Source organism: Amphibalanus amphitrite, unplaced genomic scaffold, assembly GCF_019059575.1.
Source record: "Amphibalanus amphitrite isolate SeventyFive unplaced genomic scaffold, NRLGWU_Aamphi_draft 000016F_arrow, whole genome shotgun sequence".
NCBI classification, from domain to species: Eukaryota; Metazoa; Arthropoda; class Thecostraca; order Balanomorpha; family Balanidae; genus Amphibalanus; species Amphibalanus amphitrite.
This window is the reverse complement of record NW_024881512.1, coordinates 1,271,690-1,290,787: the sequence shown is the minus strand read 5'-3', so window position 1 is coordinate 1,290,787 and position 19,098 is coordinate 1,271,690. Positions and strand designations below refer to the sequence as shown.

Here is a 19,098-nt window from a genome sequence, read left to right as displayed (position 1 = left end):
GTTGGAGGGAAGCGTCGCTTTGGTCTCTTAACCCGGCAGTTGCTGGGGTATTTCGCCACCCACCGTTTGCTGGGGGGGGGGGGGGCGTTAAACGCCCCCAGCCGATAACTCGAGAACCAATAGGCGCAGCGAAACGCACGAGGCGGCAAACGAAAGAGCGCGACGAGACGCTTCAGATGAGTACTTTAAAGTTGAATTTTGAGGTCACAGGTCGGGTCAAGGTCAGGTCAAACACCTGAAATCGGGCTTTCAGTAGCATGGACTTCAGGACTTCGCAATGGGCGCCTCTCGCCATAAACTCTGTCAAAACGGCGCACAATCCACCCTATAGGGCCTACAAGTGTGCCAGCTCCATAAAGGGGTCATTCAAGCATAGGTCAGGGTCAAGGTCAGGTCAACCGGGTAGGCACATATCCCCGAAAATCAAAACTGATATTCGCAGCCTGTGACACATGTTTTATAGGTAATTTGGGGCGTAGAACACGATGGTGACATTCATTTTATCATATGTGTACGTGTTTGGTTTAAAAACTTCAATTTAACAAATTCATGTATCATGGTCGTGAAGTAGTCACGAAAAATTGCCAAGATTCAGTTCAAGATTTTGGAAAATGCGGAACGATAATCAATAATCGAAGATAGCCATTTGATTGATCATGGTATTGGCAGTCTAATGGCGTTTACGGCATGTCTGTATGTCTATTCTGTGATTTTATATGATTTTTTGAACATATGCCGTTTTTGGTCGAAAACTCAGAAATCATGACGTCACTAAAACCTCGATATCTCAAAAATTTCCCGACCGATTTTTTTGAAACTTTGTCACAATAAACTTCAATCAATTCACTACAGGTACCCAAAATTTGGCGCGCCTGCGGCGCGCCGTTTTTGTGCTATGGCCCGGCGAAAAAAAAGTGGGGGCGTTTAACGCCCCCCCCCCCCAGCAACTCGCGGGTTAAATTGTCTTCCAGCTTTCTCTTTTCTGACTCGCCAACTTTACCATATCAGTACGACGTGAAAATGTATGGAAATTACAAGCTAAGCCTATTCATGCCGTTAGGCCTCTGCCCGACTAACCCTTTTATTATTCCCTCCCTCAGACGTGCCGGGCGCTCCTGGCGCCCCGCGCGGCCTGGACACCTCCGAGGACTCGATCACGCTGACCTGGCTCCGGCCGCGCCACGACGGCGGATCCATCATCACCGGCTACGTGCTGGAGAAGAGGATCCCCGGCGAGAGCTGGTCCAAGGCCAGCCACGGCACCATCCAGGACCTCCAGTACAGGTGAGCACCGGGAGGCAGGAGGACCGAGGAGGGGTAGAAAAGGTGTTGGATTCCGTGACTTTGTCACTATGTTACCTTGCCAATATGAAAATAGAGTACGACAGGGATGACACACATTCCTGGTATTTTGATGTACTACGCAAATAAATATGATATGTATTACGTTCTTTCAGGGTGATCAACCTCACGGAGGGCCAGGAGTACGAGTTCCGTGTGGCGGCCAAGAACGCTGCCGGACAAGGCCCGTGGAGCAATCCGTCCGACCCGATCAAGGCTCAGGCGCCGCCGAGTAAGTATGAGGGAAACCTTTCACCATACACGATCTGTACCTAGTTCATGCTTACATTTCGTGCTAGACACACAAACAGAAACTCATCATCGAGCACATCTAACCTTACCCTCTCCCCGTCTTACAGGCGCGCCCAAGATCACGTCGGACCTGGCGATCCGCGACATGACGGTGATGGCCGGCGAGCCATTCACCATCACTGTGCCGTTCACGGCCTCGCCCCGACCCCGGCCCAGCTGGACCGTCGGAGGCGAGGAGGTCGTCCAGGACGAACGCATCAAGTTCGAGACCAGGTCAGGGCCGAGCATGGGACGTTTACACGAAGCGTATTCATAAAAAGTAGCTGATGGATGATCTTTGCTTAGCGCAGAGTCTTAAAGTTAAAATGAATCTCCAGACATCATTCCGTATGGTAAAAATGGTTAGCAATCATGAAGGTAATCAATTGAGTCACGCTACGCTGGCCTCTTCACAGCGACACCACGACTATCTTCCACAACAAGCGCGCCAAGCGGTCGGACCAGGGCAGCTACACGATCCGCCTGTCGAACTCGGAGGGCTACGACACGGCCACCTGCCGCGTCCAGGTGGTCGACAAGCCCACCGCGCCACAGGTAAGTCAGTCGCGACAGAAGTCAGTTCGACGATTCTGCGTCAAATCGTTGGGGTAACTTGGGTATTCATATGGAGCCAATTCCCAAAATCGTCTTCCCTAACACCATGAGGCACGGAACCACATGACGCCGTGTTTCTTCGGCAGGGACCGTTGGACATCTCGGACATCACGCCCGAGAACTGTTCCCTGTCCTGGAGGCCGCCGGCCGACGACGGAGGGTCGCCCATCACAAACTACGTCGTCGAGAAGATGGACGTCTCGTCGGACGTAAGCACACACCTGTTTCGTTTATTGTTTCTATTTTATTTCCATCCTCTGATGGAAAAGCAGCTTTTCACACAACATACATTTTCATAATTGTCATTAAAGCATTAGTTCACTAGTCCAAAAGAATTTAAACACGATTATCATATTATGAGCATTATGCTGTCCACAAAACGACTAATACAGTAATTACACGTGTTACCACGTAAGGACCTAGCTTAGTTACTGATGCGCTCACTTCTGGCCGCAGATCTGGATGAAGGCCTGCAGCTTCGTGCGCGGCTGCTCGTACGAAGTGATGGGTCTGGAGCCGAACCACAAGTACCTGTTCCGTGTGCGCGCCGAGAACCAGTACGGACTCTCGGAGCCGCTCGACTCGGACGAGCCGATCACGGCCAAGTTCCCGTTCACCGTGCCCGATCCGCCGGGCCGGCCCAAGGTGCTCGACTGCACCTCCAGCTCGGCCAAACTCATGTGGGAGCGGCCCAACTCGGACGGTGGATCAAAGATCCAGGGCTACAAGCTCGAGATGCGCGACGTCACAGACGAGATGTGGCGCGACTGCAACGACTACCTGGCGCGCGACACCGTCCACCAGGTCAACGCACTCCTCGAGGGACACGAGTACGAGTTCCGCGTCAAGGCCAAGAACGCGGCCGGCTTCAGCAAGCCGTCGCCGCCGAGCCAACGCGTCAAGGTCAAGTCGCGCTTCGGCGTTCCAGGACCGCCGGGCACCCCGCAGGTGGCAAAGGTCACGCGCAGCTACGTCGACCTCAAGTGGGAGCCTCCGGCTTTCGACGGTGGCAGCCGCATCACCGGCTACCTGGTGGAGAAGCGCGAGCTGGGTAGCGCCTTCTGGGTCAAGTGCAACGACTACAACATCCCCAGCTGCGAGTTCTCGGCCATCAACCTGAAGGAGGGCGGCGACTACGAGTTCCGGGTGTACGCGCTGAACGCGGCCGGCCGCAGCGAGCCCGCCCAGGGCCTGGGACCCGTCCGCGTCCAGGACGTGGTCGGAGGCACCAAGCCCGAGTTCGTCAAGTCGCTGATGAACACGGGCGCCGGCCTGATGAAGCCCATGACGCTCACATGCCAGGCCACTGGTGAGTAAAGTATCAGACAATCTTCCGCATGTTCAGATATCTGACGTACATACCTACTTTTGCTGGTCGAGTGGGCTTGACGTTTCAAAGGAAAGCTTGCGATTATAATTATGTGATCATACATTACTTCAGTAGCCAAAAATATTCTTCAGGCAATTAGGGACAAAAGCTAGGTTGATCCTTGACTGAAGCCCCATTTTCCCAGGCACGCCGCCACCGACGGCGCGCTGGCTGAAGAACGGCCGCGAGGTGAACACGGAGCTGGGCCGCGTCAGCTGCGAGTCCTCGCCGGACGGCACGTTCCGGCTGGTGTTCAGCGAGGTCTGGTCCTCGGACGACGGCGAATATGCCTGCGTGGCCAGCAACGCCATCGGACAGGCCACCACCACCTGCCGCGTCCGCATCGGATGTAAGCAAATCGGAGCGGTATGGCAGGAGGGATGACAGATGTGTCGAGGATGTGCTGCAATTTCCACGGTGAAATCAGATCAAATCAACCGTATCAATCAAAAGAGCCTATTAAGTGTAATTACTATGAAAATGTTTCTACTAAAACGGACTCTTGTCTCCCAGCAACCTTTTGTTACAAACGAAAAAAAATAGAAACCAACTCGTGGTGTCTTTCTACCTTGAGTTGATGGTTTTGGCATTTGCTCTTTTAACCTCGCATCTGTTTTACAGCTCCACCCAAGATCGACAAGATGCCGAACGACCTGTACCTGCCGGAGGGTGACAACACCAAGATTAAGATCTACTTCTCTGGCGACCAGCCGATGAACGTGTCACTGAAGCACGATGGCCGCGAGGTGCAAGAGGACAAGCACATCAAGTACACCGTGTTCGACGACTACCTCATCATCTTCATTCGTGAGATCCAGAAGACAGACGCCGGCGAGTACACGCTCAGAGTGTCCAACGACAGCGGCGACGTGTCGGCCAGCTTCAACATCTACATCACCGGACTGCCGGGCGCGCCGCAGGGCCCGCTGCAGGTCACCGAGATCACCAAACACACGTGCACGCTCACCTGGCGGCCTCCGTCCTACGACGGCGGCGTCAAGGTGACCCACTACGTGGTGGAGCGGCGCGACATCACCCACTCGCAGTGGGTGATCGTCTCCACCACGTGCAAGGACACGTCGTTCATCGTCCAGGGCCTGACCGAGAACCAGGAGTACCTGTTCCGCGTGATGGCGGTGAACGAGAACGGTATGGGCCCGCCGCTGGAAGGCCTGAACCCGGTGAAGGCGCGGTCGCCGTACGATCCGCCCTCGCCACCGGGCGAGCCCAGCGTCAAGGAGGTCGGCGGGGACTTCGTCAATCTCAGCTGGGAACGGCCCGAGAAGGACGGCGGCGCGCGCATCCAGGGATACTGGATCGAGAAGCGCGAGGTCGGCAGCACCGCCTGGCAGAAGGTCAACCAGGTGAGAGACGTAGTCCAAACATTTTAAGATATAAATCGCATTCGCAGCTTTGGGACTCAATTAGATTATGAAACGCACATACCTGATGAAAACCTTTTTCGAGCGAATTTGTTCAAAACGATTTATCGTAAGCGAAAATAATCAAGGATTTCCAGACAAGTCCATTCGTCATATACCTAAAAGCATGCACATTCTTACTTACTTACTTTCGCTAGCCTCACTACAATTTCGCTGTCCCGTCCAGGTACTGTGCACGACGACGCAGATCAACATCGCAAACCTGGTGGAGGACCGGCAGTACGAGTTCCGCGTGTTCGCCGTCAACGAGGCCGGCACCAGCGAGCCGTCCTCTGCCAGCACCTCCGTGAAGATTCGGGACCCACACGGTGAGAATTATGGGCAAGAATATAACTAATGGATGATTCTCCATCTGTCACGCGCCCCATTGAGTGTTTTTTTTTTTTTTACCCTGTTAACAAGAAAAAGGTTCGAACTGAATTCCGCGATGGTAAAATGTTTAACTTGACACCTCCATAGTCTGGTCAATAAATGAATCCTGGGCAGCGCCATTACCTCGGTAGGTCATCTCTATTTATCTATAACCCCCGTTTTGTCACCGACAGCGGCGACGCCACCTCAGATCGTGCAGCCTTTGAAGAACGTGATGGCACTGGAGAACAAGTCGGCCAACTTCCAGTGCAAGATCACCGGCACGCCCAAACCGACCATCACCTGGTACAAGGGCAGTCGCGAGATCTTCAACAGCAGCAAGTACTACACGGACCGGGAGGGCGACACCTACTACCTGGAGGTACGCGACGTGTACGGAGAGGACGCCGACGACTACAGCTGCCGCGCGCACAACGCCGCCGGACACAAGTCCACCCGCGCCACCCTCACCATCAAAAGTAAGGCGGGGGTCATTTGGGGAGGATTAGTGGGACCAGAACAATCATAACTCTGCGATGCTCGATTAAGGTGGTTGGTGACGTGAAAGTTACGGAATTATGACTGTCGATTTACTGTGACACGTCGCAATGGCTTTCGTCTACAGCGGCACCGAAGATCAACGTGCCCCCGCGGTTCCGCGACACGGCATTCTTCGACAAGGGCGAGAACATCGTCATCAAGATTCCGTTCACGGGCAACCCCAAGCCGCGCTGCACGTGGAGCAAGGAGGGCGAGACCATCGAGAAGGGATCTCACTACGACCTGCAGACCACGGTCAGTTGACAGCATCTTTCCAACTTCTTCGCTATTATAGTGGCTGTCATGTTTACTTATTTTATGTGGATCCTTTATCTGTGTCTGAAATATTCCTCTGACCACATGCAGGCCCGGAGTCCTAACTGAAAACGTAGCCTAAGCTCTTAGCTCAACTGATAAAACTGCATCGATCGACTTCCGAGCTGAACAGCCGTAACGACCCAGAGTGTGACGTCCCGCCGCCTTCCCCCGCAGGACCGTCACGCGATCCTCACAATCCGCGACGTGGACCGGGCCGACAACGGTCCGTACCGACTGGTGGCCGAGAACGAGCTCGGCATGGACTCGTGCATCATCAAGGTCCAGATCGCCGGTACGTTACAGACAGCAGACCGACAGTGATCACCGCGCACGTCTGTGGTACAAGGAATCCTCATAAATCATAATCGGGGAACAAGCGCGCCAGTAAAATAACCTAGGCCATGTCGTCGCCTCCTCACACCCTTTCTCTCACATGCCAGTTGCTACTGTCCTCATCAACCCGGCAAAAGGATGTTCCGTTTGATCTCAAACATGGGATCAGCTCATGGATCCGCGTCAGTTGTGTCCAAACTAGGCAAAGAGCAAAAGGACGAGTTTTGAATACGAATAAGACGTGCTTGGGATGATACGCTAAGCCGTGTCCCAGCCAACGACCCATCACTCCTCGTCCACAGACCACCCGGAGCCGCCGCGGTACGTGATGGCCGAGAAGCCGACCCACAACACGTGCATCGTCAGCTGGAAGCCGCCCGCCTGGGACGGCGGCAGCAACGTGACCAACTATATCATCGAGAAGCGCGAGCACCCGATGACCTCCTGGATCCGCTGCGGAAACACCAGGTTAGCTGATTCGCTGCAGCGAAATGACATGCTCATGCTTTGGTCGTGCACAGTAAACGGTAACCGTTCTCTACTGACATTGTAAAATACTCCGTGCTAGCTAAACATTTAACGCAACCAAATGGAAGTCCACGTTATTATACGGCATCATAAAGGCAAAATAAAATGTCTGAATAAGTCAAGGTGTCGCTTAAATAAACGCTGAAATACTCGTATGTAACCCCATGACCTCAAAAGAGGATGCTACGCTTTTAATGAAACTCATTACGAGCTTCTCGGAACCAGTGTTTAAATGTAACGCTTCTCATGGCTAAATACCCGTTTTCGTTCCCATTTTACGCATCCCAAATCTGCAGGTTCACGACGCACGAGGCGCAGGGCCTGACGTCGGGCAAGACGTACTCGTTCCGGGTGATCGCCGAGAACATTTACGGCCGGTCCGACCCGAGCGTCGAGTCGTCGGCCATCACCACGCAGGAGACGGCCAAGAAGAAGGGCGACGTCAAGAAATACGAAGGTAAGTATTCTTACCAGATTTAAAGAGCCAGCTCCACTGGTCAGTTCCGTGTCATTCATGACGGTTACATATCTAAATCTTGTCAAGTTCCGTGTCTCAAATTTGTCAGTTTCACCAGTGAAAAGTAGGGTGAAGCTTGTTGCTGTCATAACTTCGCTAGCTATCATTTACCATAAGGCAATCATAAATGAACCCAGAACGTTACGTTCATCAATCATGACTGTCATCCCTTTCCCTGCAGTGGACGAGAACGGCAAGCGTATCCGCGGCAAGTCGGACCAGAAGGTGGATAACTACGACCAGTTCGTGTTCGACATCTACTCCAAGTACGTGCCGCAGCCAGTCGACATCAAACACGACAGCGTCTACGACCACTACGAGATACTCGAGGAGATCGGCACCGGCGCGTTTGGCGTCGTGCACCGCTGCCGCGAGCGCAAGTCGGGCCACATCTTCGCCGCCAAGTTCATCCCGATCAGCCACCCGATGGAGAAGGAGCTGATCAAGAAGGAGATCGACATCATGAACCAGCTGCACCACCCGAAGCTGATCAACCTGCACGACGCGTTCGAGGAGGACGACGAGATGGTGCTGATCTTCGAGTTCCTCTCGGGCGGGGAGCTGTTTGAGCGCATCACTGCCGAGGGCTACACCATGTCAGAGGCCGAGGTCATCAACTACATGCGCCAGATCTGCGAGGCCGTCAAGCACATGCACGAGAAGAACATCATCCACCTCGGTAAGAATGTATATTCTACATCATAGGTAGTCCTTCCTTTACCGTGCCGCTAACTAGACAATAAGCTTTGTTTCCTTAGCAATTCCAGATCTTCGGTGCTAAGTTTGAGTGTTCCAAAGGTTCAGAAAATTAAAAAAAAATAGAGCCCTATGCTGCGACCTGGTGAAACATCGTGCATTACAAATTTATTTTACATTGGATATCAGCATGTTGCCGGACGAGGTCACGATTCGAAAATCCCATAAAACGCCGCGATCTACCCCTCAGACGTAAAGCCGGAGAACATCATGTGCCAGACGTCCAAGTCGACCAAGGTGAAGCTGATCGACTTCGGTCTGGCCACCAAGCTGAACCCCAACGAGCTGGTCAAGATCTCGACTGGCACGGCCGAGTTCGCTGCGCCGGAGATCGTGGAGCGGGAGCCGGTCGGCTTCTACACGGATATGTGGGCCGTGGGAGTGCTCGGCTACGTTCTGTGAGTAGCCTGGGGACCACGGTCAGGGCAGACTTCAGAGTTCGGGTGCAGAGCGAATAGGTGGATGGTGGCTAGAGAAACGATTGCTTAAGAGGCGGTAAAGCATGCCATTGTTTAGGCACTTGTCTGTAGTTGATGGCATGTTCATGAACATTTGGTGTATTGGTTGAAATGAAAAAACGAATGTTTGTAAATCCATGTCATGTTTTCAGGATAACAATTAACGTAGTAATATTAAACAAACCATAGCATTACCACCTTCCTAATAAAAACATGTGCATGAAACCTATCCAAGGTGGCTTCGCTGAGCATCAATAATCAATATTACTGAACACTGCAACTTCTCATTAGGTGTACAAAGTAAAACCCGTTAACACTTATATCAGATATGTGGATATTGTGGAATGCACCCTGACGGTGTTCGCCGGCTACCAAATGTGTAAATATGTAGATATGCCACGTGGATGGCACAAATGTTTAAATGTCCCATCATCTGTAGTTGGTACATTCACTTTATGTGTATACTCGTGTTCGTCTGTTGCGTTGTATCCGCGTTGTGTGCGCGCAGCGTCTCCACTAACTGAGCGGCTCAATCATTGCCGTGATGCCGTGCGCCGTGCTGTGCCCGCAGACTGTCCGGCCTCTCGCCGTTCGCCGGCGAGAACGACATCGACACACTCAAAAACGTGCGCTCCTGCGACTGGGACTTTGACGAGGAGGCCTTCAACAACGTCTCAGAAGAGGGCAAGGACTTCATCCGACGACTCCTCATCAAGGCCAAGGAGTAAGTAGGAAGCGGATGAAAGGAACGTGTTCCAATGCTCCCAACGTCCTCTTCACATCTTTGAGCTCACATGTACGATGAGTGACTAATGAATGCGTAAATGAAATCAATGCCAGTCTGACAATTGACATCGAGCCGCCCATGTTCGCAGGAAGCGGATGACTGCACACGAGTGTCTGGAGCACCCGTGGCTGAAGGGCGACCACAGCCACCTCACATCACCGATCGCCAACTCGCGCTACACGCGCCTGCGCGACCGGATGCGCGCGCGCTACGACACGTGGGACCAGTTCCTGGTGCCCATCGGCCACATCTCCAACTACTCCAGCCTGCGGAAGCTGCAGATGGAGCGGTACCGCATGCACGAGGTCACCTTCGACCGGCTGCAGGCGGCGCCGCGCTTCGTCATCCGCCCGACCTCGGCGTTCGCGTACGAGGGCCAGTCGGTGCGGTTCACGTGTCGGGTCATCTCGCTGGCGCCGCCGACGGTCACCTGGTACCGCGACAACATGGAGCTGCGACAGTCGGTCAAATACATGCGCCGGTACGCCGGCGACGACTACACCTTCATCATCAACCGGGTGAAGCTGTCGGACCGCGGCGAGTACATGATCCGCGCCGAGAGCCACTACGGCTTCCGCGAGGAGCCCGTCTTCCTGAACGTGCAGGCGATGCCGCAGGCGGCGCCGAAGCCGGCCGAGACGCAGCAGCCGGTGCGGCGGCGGCAGCAGCTGTTCAGCTACCGGCGGGTGTGGGAGCAGGAGGCCGACTCGGGCCCGCTCTTCACCTTCCACCTGCGGCCGCGCGTCATGCAGATGCACCAGACCTGCAAGCTGCTTTGCTGTCTCAGCGGAAAGCCCACACCCACGGTTCGTGGCCAGTGGATCGAGTACGGTCTGGTAGTTGCCGAAATCTCTTGTTTTTCTGGAGCTTCCTTTCTGTCTTCAGAATATCTAAAGTATCATTGCAAGCATTTCCTAGATTGTTCTACACGAGCTTTTCACTTCGTTTTGTCTCCTTGCCGCGGTCATTTTCTTCTTGGTCCTCGGTGTAAACAGTATCTGTGCCAGAGTTGCCATTTATTAAGAGCCCAGATTCTAGCCAGGTCTCCGTCCGTCTAATCTCACCACTCCTGGCCGTCGCCTACTGTTCCGCAGATCAAGTGGTACAAGGGCAGCAAGGAGCTGAGCAAGTACGAGTACACGATGACGCACAGCGACGGTGTGATCACAATGGAGATCGTCAACTGCCAACCGGAGGACAGCGGCAAGTACCGCTGCGTGGCCTCCAACCACCTCGGCAGCGACGAGACCTACTGCGTCGTCATCGTCGAGGGTGAGTGACGACCAGCTGCTGGACATGAGGAAGCGACAGTGCCGGGACGGGTGGGCGAGCAGGACAAAGAGGGAGTCACAGCGGGATGGAATGGCACAAGTATATAAATAAAAGGTCCATACCATTCAGTTTGGCATAATGATCATGTATTGTTTGACATGTTCTTTAAGGTAGTTGGAGGAGGCATGTGATGCAATGTAAGGTGCGGAACACCGTTTAGTTTGTTCTGAAAAAAATCCGCACTTTATGAGCAATTTATAAGAATGTGTGTATGTACATATATTATTTTGTACATTATATCAAATAACGCAATTTTCGAGTCCCATTAACACTTTGAAAGATATTCGGCTTTAATTTTGAGCGAGCATTAGTATTGTGATAGACTTGTAATGTTTTACCGATTAAAGCGGATCATATTGAATGTGCATTATGGGCATAAGCGAACAACTATTTTGCAACGCTTGATGAAGCCATATGAAGCATATGTTTTCAATGCCGCTTGCTGCTTACTGGACCACGTTGTTTTAGTTAAGTGAGTGAAACTTCATCGAGCTTGTTCGGTGTTTCAGAGCCGGGATGTGGGTAAAACCTGTTTTGAGACGGTTCGCCGTCCAATCTATGCCTAATATTGCTGTGCAGCTTGCATAAGACGAATTTCCAATCAAACTGCTGGTGTTTTTCAGTCGGTTGCCGTTTGGTGAACCGCTAGACTGATTCTTTTTTAGCACGATATGGCGCCTTTTTTCTCTATCTAGCATGCCCAATAAGCGATCTGCTTCTATGCCCTCCGGACCAATACCTAACATACCCCGTCCGCAACAATTCCCAGGTGGCACTCCTGAACAGGAGAAAAAGATCTTCGATAAATTTAGTAAAGAAGGTAACATACAGCTCCTTTAGTGTACACGTATTTCGTATTCACGTATTTAGCAGGTGTCAAGTCCTTCGCTGCGTTTCTTTCTTGTGTTTAACCCGGTATAATTTTATTTTTTGGTTTGATGAAGTAAAGTATTCTGTCGTTTCTCGAAGACCCGTTAAACACATTTTCGTTATTTTCGTCCATATAATATTGTCGCCCAGTCGGGAAATGAGCATACACCCTGCAGCCAGAATTATAGCATCCCAGTTGAACACGTGTAATATAAGTAGTTAAGTAATAACTATCCCTTGGCGTGCTCATAACATATGTGCAACCCGCATCATCTGACCGTAGTCAATTACTCTACTCACGTAATTCTGAGAGTTACGAAACGCCCATAGCATCTGATTTTGTTGTATACTAACACTTTATCAACCCAATGCCTTGCTTGCATCAACTATTGTGTCTTTCTGCGTGGAGTTACTGAGATGTATGCAAACTAACAGTCCTAATGTTTTCTTTCAACTCCTGCACCCGTCACGGACAGCGGCACCGGTAAGTGATGAAAATACTGACACACTTTCGGTGATCTTTCTCTCTTGTGCCACCTGTGTGCTTCAATATATTTCAGTTTTATATCTTCAGTGTTCGTTCCATGAGAATTCCACCATTGATTTCCTTATGTTTCGATCATATTCTACTAAGTTCATTTGGCTATGTATAAACTGCATCAAGTGTTAAATAAGTTGAATGTAAATACATAAATAAAACATGCAGCCGTTGCTCTTACGAGTTCTCTGCGCTTTTCTTCTCTTGTTTGTCTTTCAACGTGTGCTCCGGAACCTATGCGCTCCATCTCTTCTCTTCTGCCCTCTGTTTCTGACTTTCCAGCCGTTCAACCTCAGAAGCGGTACCTCCTCGTACCTACATCTATCAGTGTCTCTCTACACTTGCTCCTTACGTGCGCCATATGACCGCGCACCTGTTCGGCAGACCGGAGGTACCTGCCCACGGTGCCGCACCAGCAGCCAATCACAAACGGTCACGACTACGCGGCGTCACACAGCTACTCGGCGTCACACAAGACCGACACCTCGTCCTACAAGAGCGACTTCAAGAGCTCGACCAAACAGAGCGCCTCCTCCTTCCAGTCGAGTACAGCTAAGGTAGGCGTTTCAGTTCGGCCGAAAAGACATCAGGGTGAAAGTACGAAATCCTTCGTGCAGTTGCCGAAGTAAATATGGTTAAAATCTTGACTGAAGAGAGCATCTACTTCTTGTTCGCATCTTCGTTCCTCTTCGTTCGCTGTAAACCGGGAGTAAAGCGATGTAGACTGACACTTGGAAAAACGTGACGGCCTGATTCTTCGGTCAAACGTTCTGCCCAAACGTGGACAAACGACCTCACACCTAAGCCACGATACGTTCAACACCTGCTAATGATCTCTTTGGCGTCGTATCTCGCTAACTCACTGCCGCAGTATGTCTAACCCTGCCGTCCAACGCCCGCAGTCCACCGCCGCCGCCTCCTCCGCGATATCGAGCAGTCGAACGGAGACCTCGTCAGGCAGCGGCGAGACGACCAAGCGACCTCTGAAGGCGTACGGCACGGGCACCAGCGGCGGCTCCCAGAGCCGCTCGCGCTCGGCCACCAAGGAGCTGGAGATCCCGCCGGACGACTCGCTGATGCACGCGCCCGTGTTCGAGGACAAGATGCCGTCGGAGCTGGCGGTGCGCGACGGGGAGGCGCTGGCGCTGCGCTGCCAGGTGCGCGGCGACCCCGACCCCAAGACGGCCTGGAGCAAAAACGGCGAGCCGCTCAGCTCCTCTGACGTGATCGACCTCAAGTACCGCAACGGCGTGGCGTCGCTGGTGATCGCCGAGGTGTTCCCCGAGGATGAGGGCCTGTACGAGTGCCGCGCCTACAACTCGATGGGCGAGGTCACCACCACGTGCAAGGTCACCGTCACACGTGAGTAGCCCACTTGGAGGGTGGTTGGGTGGTTGTTGGAGAAGGGAATCAACGTGGGGCCCATCCTCTGGTGCACGACAATGTTCTTCGTTTCAACAGTACGTATTTTTGTGAGGCACTTCATTTTTTATAGTTGAACGTCCTCTTGTTACCCTGGTTGAGCGGATGCGCGATGACGATACTCCAGCGCGATCCGTTATCCAATGTTAACCATTTTTATAGATTGTTTTATTTAGCGTTTTTTTATAGAGAAGAGAGCCAAGTGCGTGTTTCTACCGTTTTCCATATCTGATTTTTGTTTATTCTCTCATATCATATATTGTTTGGGATCGGTCTGTCTGGTACTGAATGTCACAGCGGTCTTTGTCCATTTTTAGCGGGTGCTGCGGCTGTCGAAGCTGCCAAAGGTAACGCGTCCCAAAGGTGTTCGGTATCGGTGGATTGATGATTTATAACCCTGTGTGCTACACATGACCGCAGTTTTTTTCGTCGCTATACAGTCTGCGACCGCGTCGCTTCTTTGAGCCCAGGCGCTGCTTTTACTTCGATGTCAAGCTTGTATTTTTAGGCCACCTGCGTTTTGCTTTCATAGTGTTGTGATCAAATTTTGGCGGACACGCTGTGGGTTTTTCCGTCCCATAGGTGTTCGGTATCGGTGGATTGATGATTTATAACCCTGTGTGCTACACATGACCGCAGTTTTTTCGTCGCTATACAGTCTGCGACCGCGTCGCTTCTTTGAGCCCAGGCGCTGCTTTTACTTCGATGTCAAGCTTGTATTTTTAGGCCACCTGCGTTTTGCTTTCATAGTGTTGTGATCAAATTTTGGCGGACACGCTGTGGGTTTTTCCCTGTCGTGTTTTGGTATGGTGTAAGAGACTGCTTCTTTCCCGACACTGTCGAAGCTGCCAAAGGTAACGCGTCCCATAGGTGTTCGGTATCGGTGGATTGATGATTTATAACCCTGTGTGCTACACATGACCGCAGTTTTTTCGTCGCTATACAGTCTGCGACCGCGTCGCTTCTTTGAGCCTAGGCGCTGCTTTTACTTCGATGTCAAGCTTGTATTTTTAGGCCACCTGCGTTTTGCTTTCATAGTGTTGTGATCAAATTTTGGCGGACACGCTGTGGGTTTTTCCCTGTCGTGTTTTGGTGTGGTGTAAGAGACTGCTTCTTTCCCGACACACTCTCTCGACACTTAGACATGACGATTTACAACCTATCGCCACACAAGGCTGTGGATTTTAAGCCGTGTCAAACTTAGTTTACGATTTCACAATCAATCGAATGGTCGTCACGGCACTTGAGTAGGTACCAGACACTACAGGACATGATGACGTGACGAAAAAATGTGACGAAACCCCAATGCGAGAACATCACCCTCAGTGTGGATGAGTCAAGTGTTAGTGCTGGTAGTGTGACGACTTTACCAGCCAGAAACTGAAGACACAACACTAACGAACCCCATCCTGGCACCGTATAACTAGTTGACCGTCTGTTTGCGCCGACAGCGATGGAAAGCGCGCCAAAGAAGGGCGCCAGCGGTGAGGTTCCGCCGAGAGTAGTGGAGCACATCCAGTCCAAGGTGGTCAAGGACGGAGACGCCGTCACACTCACCTGTAAACTCACAGGTGAGTCGCTCAAGGGTGCACTCAACTAAGGTGACCTGAACTCTTGAAACAGTTCTGGCATCGGGAAAAGTTCCGGTAAATTTTCCTATCACTGCCTTCAAATCGATACAATACTGGCCTGTTGATAATAGAGCTTTTGCTTCGCGCTTGTAGTTTATACTGGTGTTTCATCTTCCGTACGCTCCACTACGATTTTTCTCAAGACCTTACACAAGATATGCATATTAGGTGTGCACTGTGCGACTGTGCCTTGACACCTCTTCCTTTGGAACTCTCGTAGGCGCGTCAAAGTTCGACGTCGTTTGGTTGCACAACGACAAGGAGATCAAGCCGTCCAAGGACTTTGAGTACGACAGTGCCGGCGACCTGTACAGCCTGAAGATCGCCGAGATCTTCCCGGAGGACGCGGGCGCGTACACGTGCGAGGCGTTCAACGACGCCGGCGAGAGCTTCTCTTCCTGCACACTGGTCGTGCTCGGTGAGTGGAATCTTCGAGAGTGCACACGGCAGCTTAGGATGCTCGGGTTAAATGGCAAAGTAAAGATGGTGAGCAGAGCGGGGCGATGAATGGTGGCATCGACGTGGATAGATGTCGATCGCATCCTCTACATAAATTGCTTCGCTGAGCTTTGTGCGGCTGTAGGACCGAATCCTAAGTTAAGTTCATTTTACAGAACATCATTCTTGGAGAGATCAATAGATCAGAAGGGACAGAGGCGAATGAAATTGCTATTTATAGTGGTATTTAATTTCTTATGATTCTATAAGACAGTATTTAAAATAAGTGAGACATGCTAAAGGCAGGCATTAAACGGCAAATATGCACGAAGCGTGCGCCTCCATGCAACCTTCTGACCGTACCCGGGCCGTCTCCGTTTCAGTTCCTAACGAGGAGGTGAAGCAGCCGGCGTTCAAAACATTCCCGGCGTCGGCGACTGTCACCGAGGGCGAGCCCGCCAAGTTCAACATCGTCCTCGAAAAGTCCGCCGCCAAAGGTAAGGGCAACGGTGTCAGCACTACTGGTACACAAAATAAGCTGACCAATGCCAAACGTTGGATAAAAACAAGGGGCCGACATTGCTCTACGTGTCCTGCTTAAAATGCGTACGTGCTGCTTGCGACGGTGATTATGATTTGTTCGAGTCAACTGCGCTGACTTTACAGCTGATGAGCGATTCAGATGAAATCGATAGCCAGGCTTACAGCAAACGGGACCCGTCCCACTCTGCTACACTGCTCGGAAACTGTGGCGTGTCGCTGCTGTTCTCGCCCATGCACCCCACCCCACCGGGCGCGCTGTGACCCCCACCGCTCTCTGTCTGCAGTGACGTGGTGTAAGGACGGTAAGCCGTTGGACAGCAGCAGCACCCACCTCAAGATGACCGGCGAGAAGACCAAGCACCAGCTGCTGATTCCCGCCTGCGTGCCCACCGACGTCGGCCAGTACTCGGTGCGCGCGCAGGGCAAGAAGCACGAGACCAGCGCCAACTTTTCGCTGAACGTGTTGCCCAAGCAGGAGTGAGCGCCCACCGGCCACCGCTGTGGTGAGAGACGGGGCGAGCGATCAGCGGGCGGGACGAGGCGGGTGGGACGGGAGGGGCTGTTGAGGGGCTCTTCGACTGTTGATATTATGTTAGCGTGAAAAGCGGAATTGCATATTACTATGATGACGCCGGTAGCGCGGTACTGAGTTATTGTAACAAACTCGTGGAGGAGTCCGACGAGCACACACTTTCTGTTTTCCTTGACGGTGTTGACTGACTAAATCGTACGTTCGCAGATGATCCCGAAAGACGAGACGAACTTCCCAACGGCGCTGTACATACTACATAGAGCACATATGTCGTCATGAGGCGGCGCCGAGCGCACGTTTACCCCCACCCGGGGACCGTCGCCGGCACGTGCGGCCCGAACCGGTGCCGCCGCCGAACTGTACATACTGCCACGTGCCATAGCGCCGCGCGCGCGAGAGAGAGACTGTATACACGTGTCACGTGCCGCGCGCCACGAGTAACGAACCGGCCGTCCACCAGACTGCGCGGCGGCTCGGCCGTCCGCCGGGAGCTCTCAGACCCGGCCCCGGTCGCCGCGTGAGGCGGCGGCAGGAGACGAGCGCCGGAGTCCGACCGCGGCGGCGGAGAGCGACTGCACCCGCCCCCCGACCGCCGCCGACCGGACCCGACCGGCGCACCGACCTCGGGCCGGTCGGAGCCGACTGCACCCGACCCCGACTGGCCCGACCGGCGGCGGCCGACCGACCGATCCCCGACCCCAACCCATGTGTAATGCAGTGATATGTGCGCGGGCGGCGCGGCCGGCGCGGCCGGCGCGAGGGGAGGACGGGACTGGGGCGGCCGGGAGCGACGCGGCGGGCACGGCTGACGGCCGCCCGCCCCGGGCTCCGGCCCGACAAATATACGGTCTTGTGATGGTGGCCTGAGCGTGTGTGACGGGAAACTGGGGAGACGAGTCAGAGTGCCAACGTCAGCTATAGCGGGCAGGCCTTGGCATAGCCCGAGCCGGGAGCTGAACACGGGGAGCGCCAGACCAAGTTTGAGATCAACGAGTAACGGCAGCGCATTTCCTCTTGTCCGTTATACTGGCGGATCCAAGGCTGAAACGGCATTCAAGTCCAAATCAGGGCCCAGAGGTCGCGAGTACGGGACCTCCCACGCGGTCCGTGGAGCACGCATTACGTTGCGGGTTGGGGTCGTACCTGTAAGCTAGATACTCTTCCATACGGCATGCCCAATTGCCCTGTCCACGACTCCTCACTTTGAACCCCTTCAGTGGCTTAACTTTTATCGGCATTAAAATCAGACGACTGTCACTTATCAGGCAGAATGCTAATTCAGATTTCAACCAGCGCTCTTAGCATAATATCGTCACTGTAAACCGTAACACGGCGTTGGCGACCGGCGCTCATGCGTGTTCTGTGAGCTTAACTATACGATCTGAGTTGTCTCCTTCCGGGTCAGGTCATGTCAAGGTCAAGTCCGGGGCGCCGTGACAGCTTGTGTCGGGAAATGACCTCCCGCCAAAAAAGCCGCTGGCTACGCGGCCAAAATTCGTGAATACATACCTACTTCACGGTGCGTTAAAACCTTCGATTGCTATTTTTAAACCACAGCTAACACGGTAATTTCCACGGAAAACACTTGGGAAAAACACACAACCCAACACACAACCCCCAACACGTCAACGCGTCACACGCGCACGCGAGGTGAAACTGTCACGTGACTGCAATCAGCTGTAGGCTATCATTTAATTTGTTTCCAAAAATACATATTAATGCACTACATATATCGAAAGCGTACCAATAAAGAAAAATCAAAGCCAGATATTTTCGTAATCACGCATTTTCCAGGTCGTCTTTTAAAATGACTATCAGGAATGAAGAAAACGCAGAATATATTCACGTCAGCTATTGCTAAATCATTTCATTCTAGCTTGAGCTCTATGCAATGATAAAATGCCACTCAGATTACTTTCTCTATGGCTTGAGCTCGAAAATTTGAGTTTTTATTTAATTGTAAAATTTTAATAATTGTTGTATTCAAAAGTACCAAAAATCATGTCCCTCGACAACTAAAGGCTGCAAAACGTAAACAAGTGAAAATATAGATGACAGATGGTCAGATGCTAATAAAATATATGCTCCCAGTTTCACATGCACCACAACGATTTGCCGCAATCCTTGATTAGGGTTGCGAAGAAGC

The 19,098-nt window shown here is 52.5% G+C and overlaps 1 protein-coding gene and 1 long non-coding RNA gene across 57 annotated transcripts in view; one reads left to right on the top strand and one right to left on the bottom strand.

Annotated features, from left to right (window-relative positions):
- Positions 1–17,813, top strand: part of LOC122386338 (twitchin-like) — a 133,114-nt gene extending 115,301 nt beyond the window's left edge. For 44 of the 50 annotated variants that reach the window (XM_043375453.1, XM_043375653.1, XM_043375851.1 and 41 more), the window contains 28 exons: positions 1,101–1,284; positions 1,458–1,573; positions 1,701–1,866; positions 2,049–2,187; positions 2,334–2,456; positions 2,704–3,556; positions 3,762–3,965; positions 4,238–4,980; positions 5,225–5,366; positions 5,604–5,888; positions 6,035–6,204; positions 6,442–6,559; positions 6,903–7,068; positions 7,425–7,585; positions 7,827–8,324; positions 8,592–8,799; positions 9,431–9,583; positions 9,735–10,452; positions 10,741–10,918; positions 11,748–11,798; positions 12,771–12,943; positions 13,289–13,748; positions 14,126–14,155; positions 15,260–15,379; positions 15,660–15,857; positions 16,261–16,374; positions 16,705–16,923; positions 17,160–17,813. In XM_043375453.1, the coding sequence (XP_043231388.1) occupies positions 1,101–1,284; positions 1,458–1,573; positions 1,701–1,866; positions 2,049–2,187; positions 2,334–2,456; positions 2,704–3,556; positions 3,762–3,965; positions 4,238–4,980; positions 5,225–5,366; positions 5,604–5,888; positions 6,035–6,204; positions 6,442–6,559; positions 6,903–7,068; positions 7,425–7,585; positions 7,827–8,324; positions 8,592–8,799; positions 9,431–9,583; positions 9,735–10,452; positions 10,741–10,918; positions 11,748–11,798; positions 12,771–12,943; positions 13,289–13,748; positions 14,126–14,155; positions 15,260–15,379; positions 15,660–15,857; positions 16,261–16,374; positions 16,705–16,901 (6,668 nt within the window). In that variant the 3' untranslated portion in view covers positions 16,902–16,923; positions 17,160–17,813. Of the gene's footprint in view, positions 1–1,100; positions 1,285–1,457; positions 1,574–1,700; positions 1,867–2,048; positions 2,188–2,333; positions 2,457–2,703; positions 3,557–3,761; positions 3,966–4,237; positions 4,981–5,224; positions 5,367–5,603; positions 5,889–6,034; positions 6,205–6,441; positions 6,560–6,902; positions 7,069–7,424; positions 7,586–7,826; positions 8,325–8,591; positions 8,800–9,430; positions 9,584–9,734; positions 10,453–10,740; positions 10,919–11,487; positions 11,497–11,747; positions 11,799–12,324; positions 12,333–12,770; positions 12,944–13,288; positions 13,749–14,125; positions 14,156–15,259; positions 15,380–15,659; positions 15,858–16,260; positions 16,375–16,704; positions 16,924–17,159 lie in introns of those variants that run through there. The other 6 variants (XM_043375520.1, XM_043375544.1, XM_043375495.1 and 3 more) reach the window with 6 other exon arrangements.
- The window catches only part of LOC122386587, a 162,178-nt gene extending 143,586 nt beyond the window's left edge, over positions 1–18,592 (bottom strand). For all 7 annotated transcript variants that reach the window (XR_006257408.1, XR_006257404.1, XR_006257410.1 and 4 more), the window contains exons 1-2: positions 18,462–18,592; positions 16,752–16,918 (exon numbers count right to left, since the gene is read on the bottom strand). This is a non-coding gene — a long non-coding RNA (uncharacterized LOC122386587). The remainder of the gene's footprint in view (positions 1–16,751; positions 16,919–18,461) is intronic.
- Between the last annotated feature and the right edge of the window lie 506 nt (positions 18,593–19,098).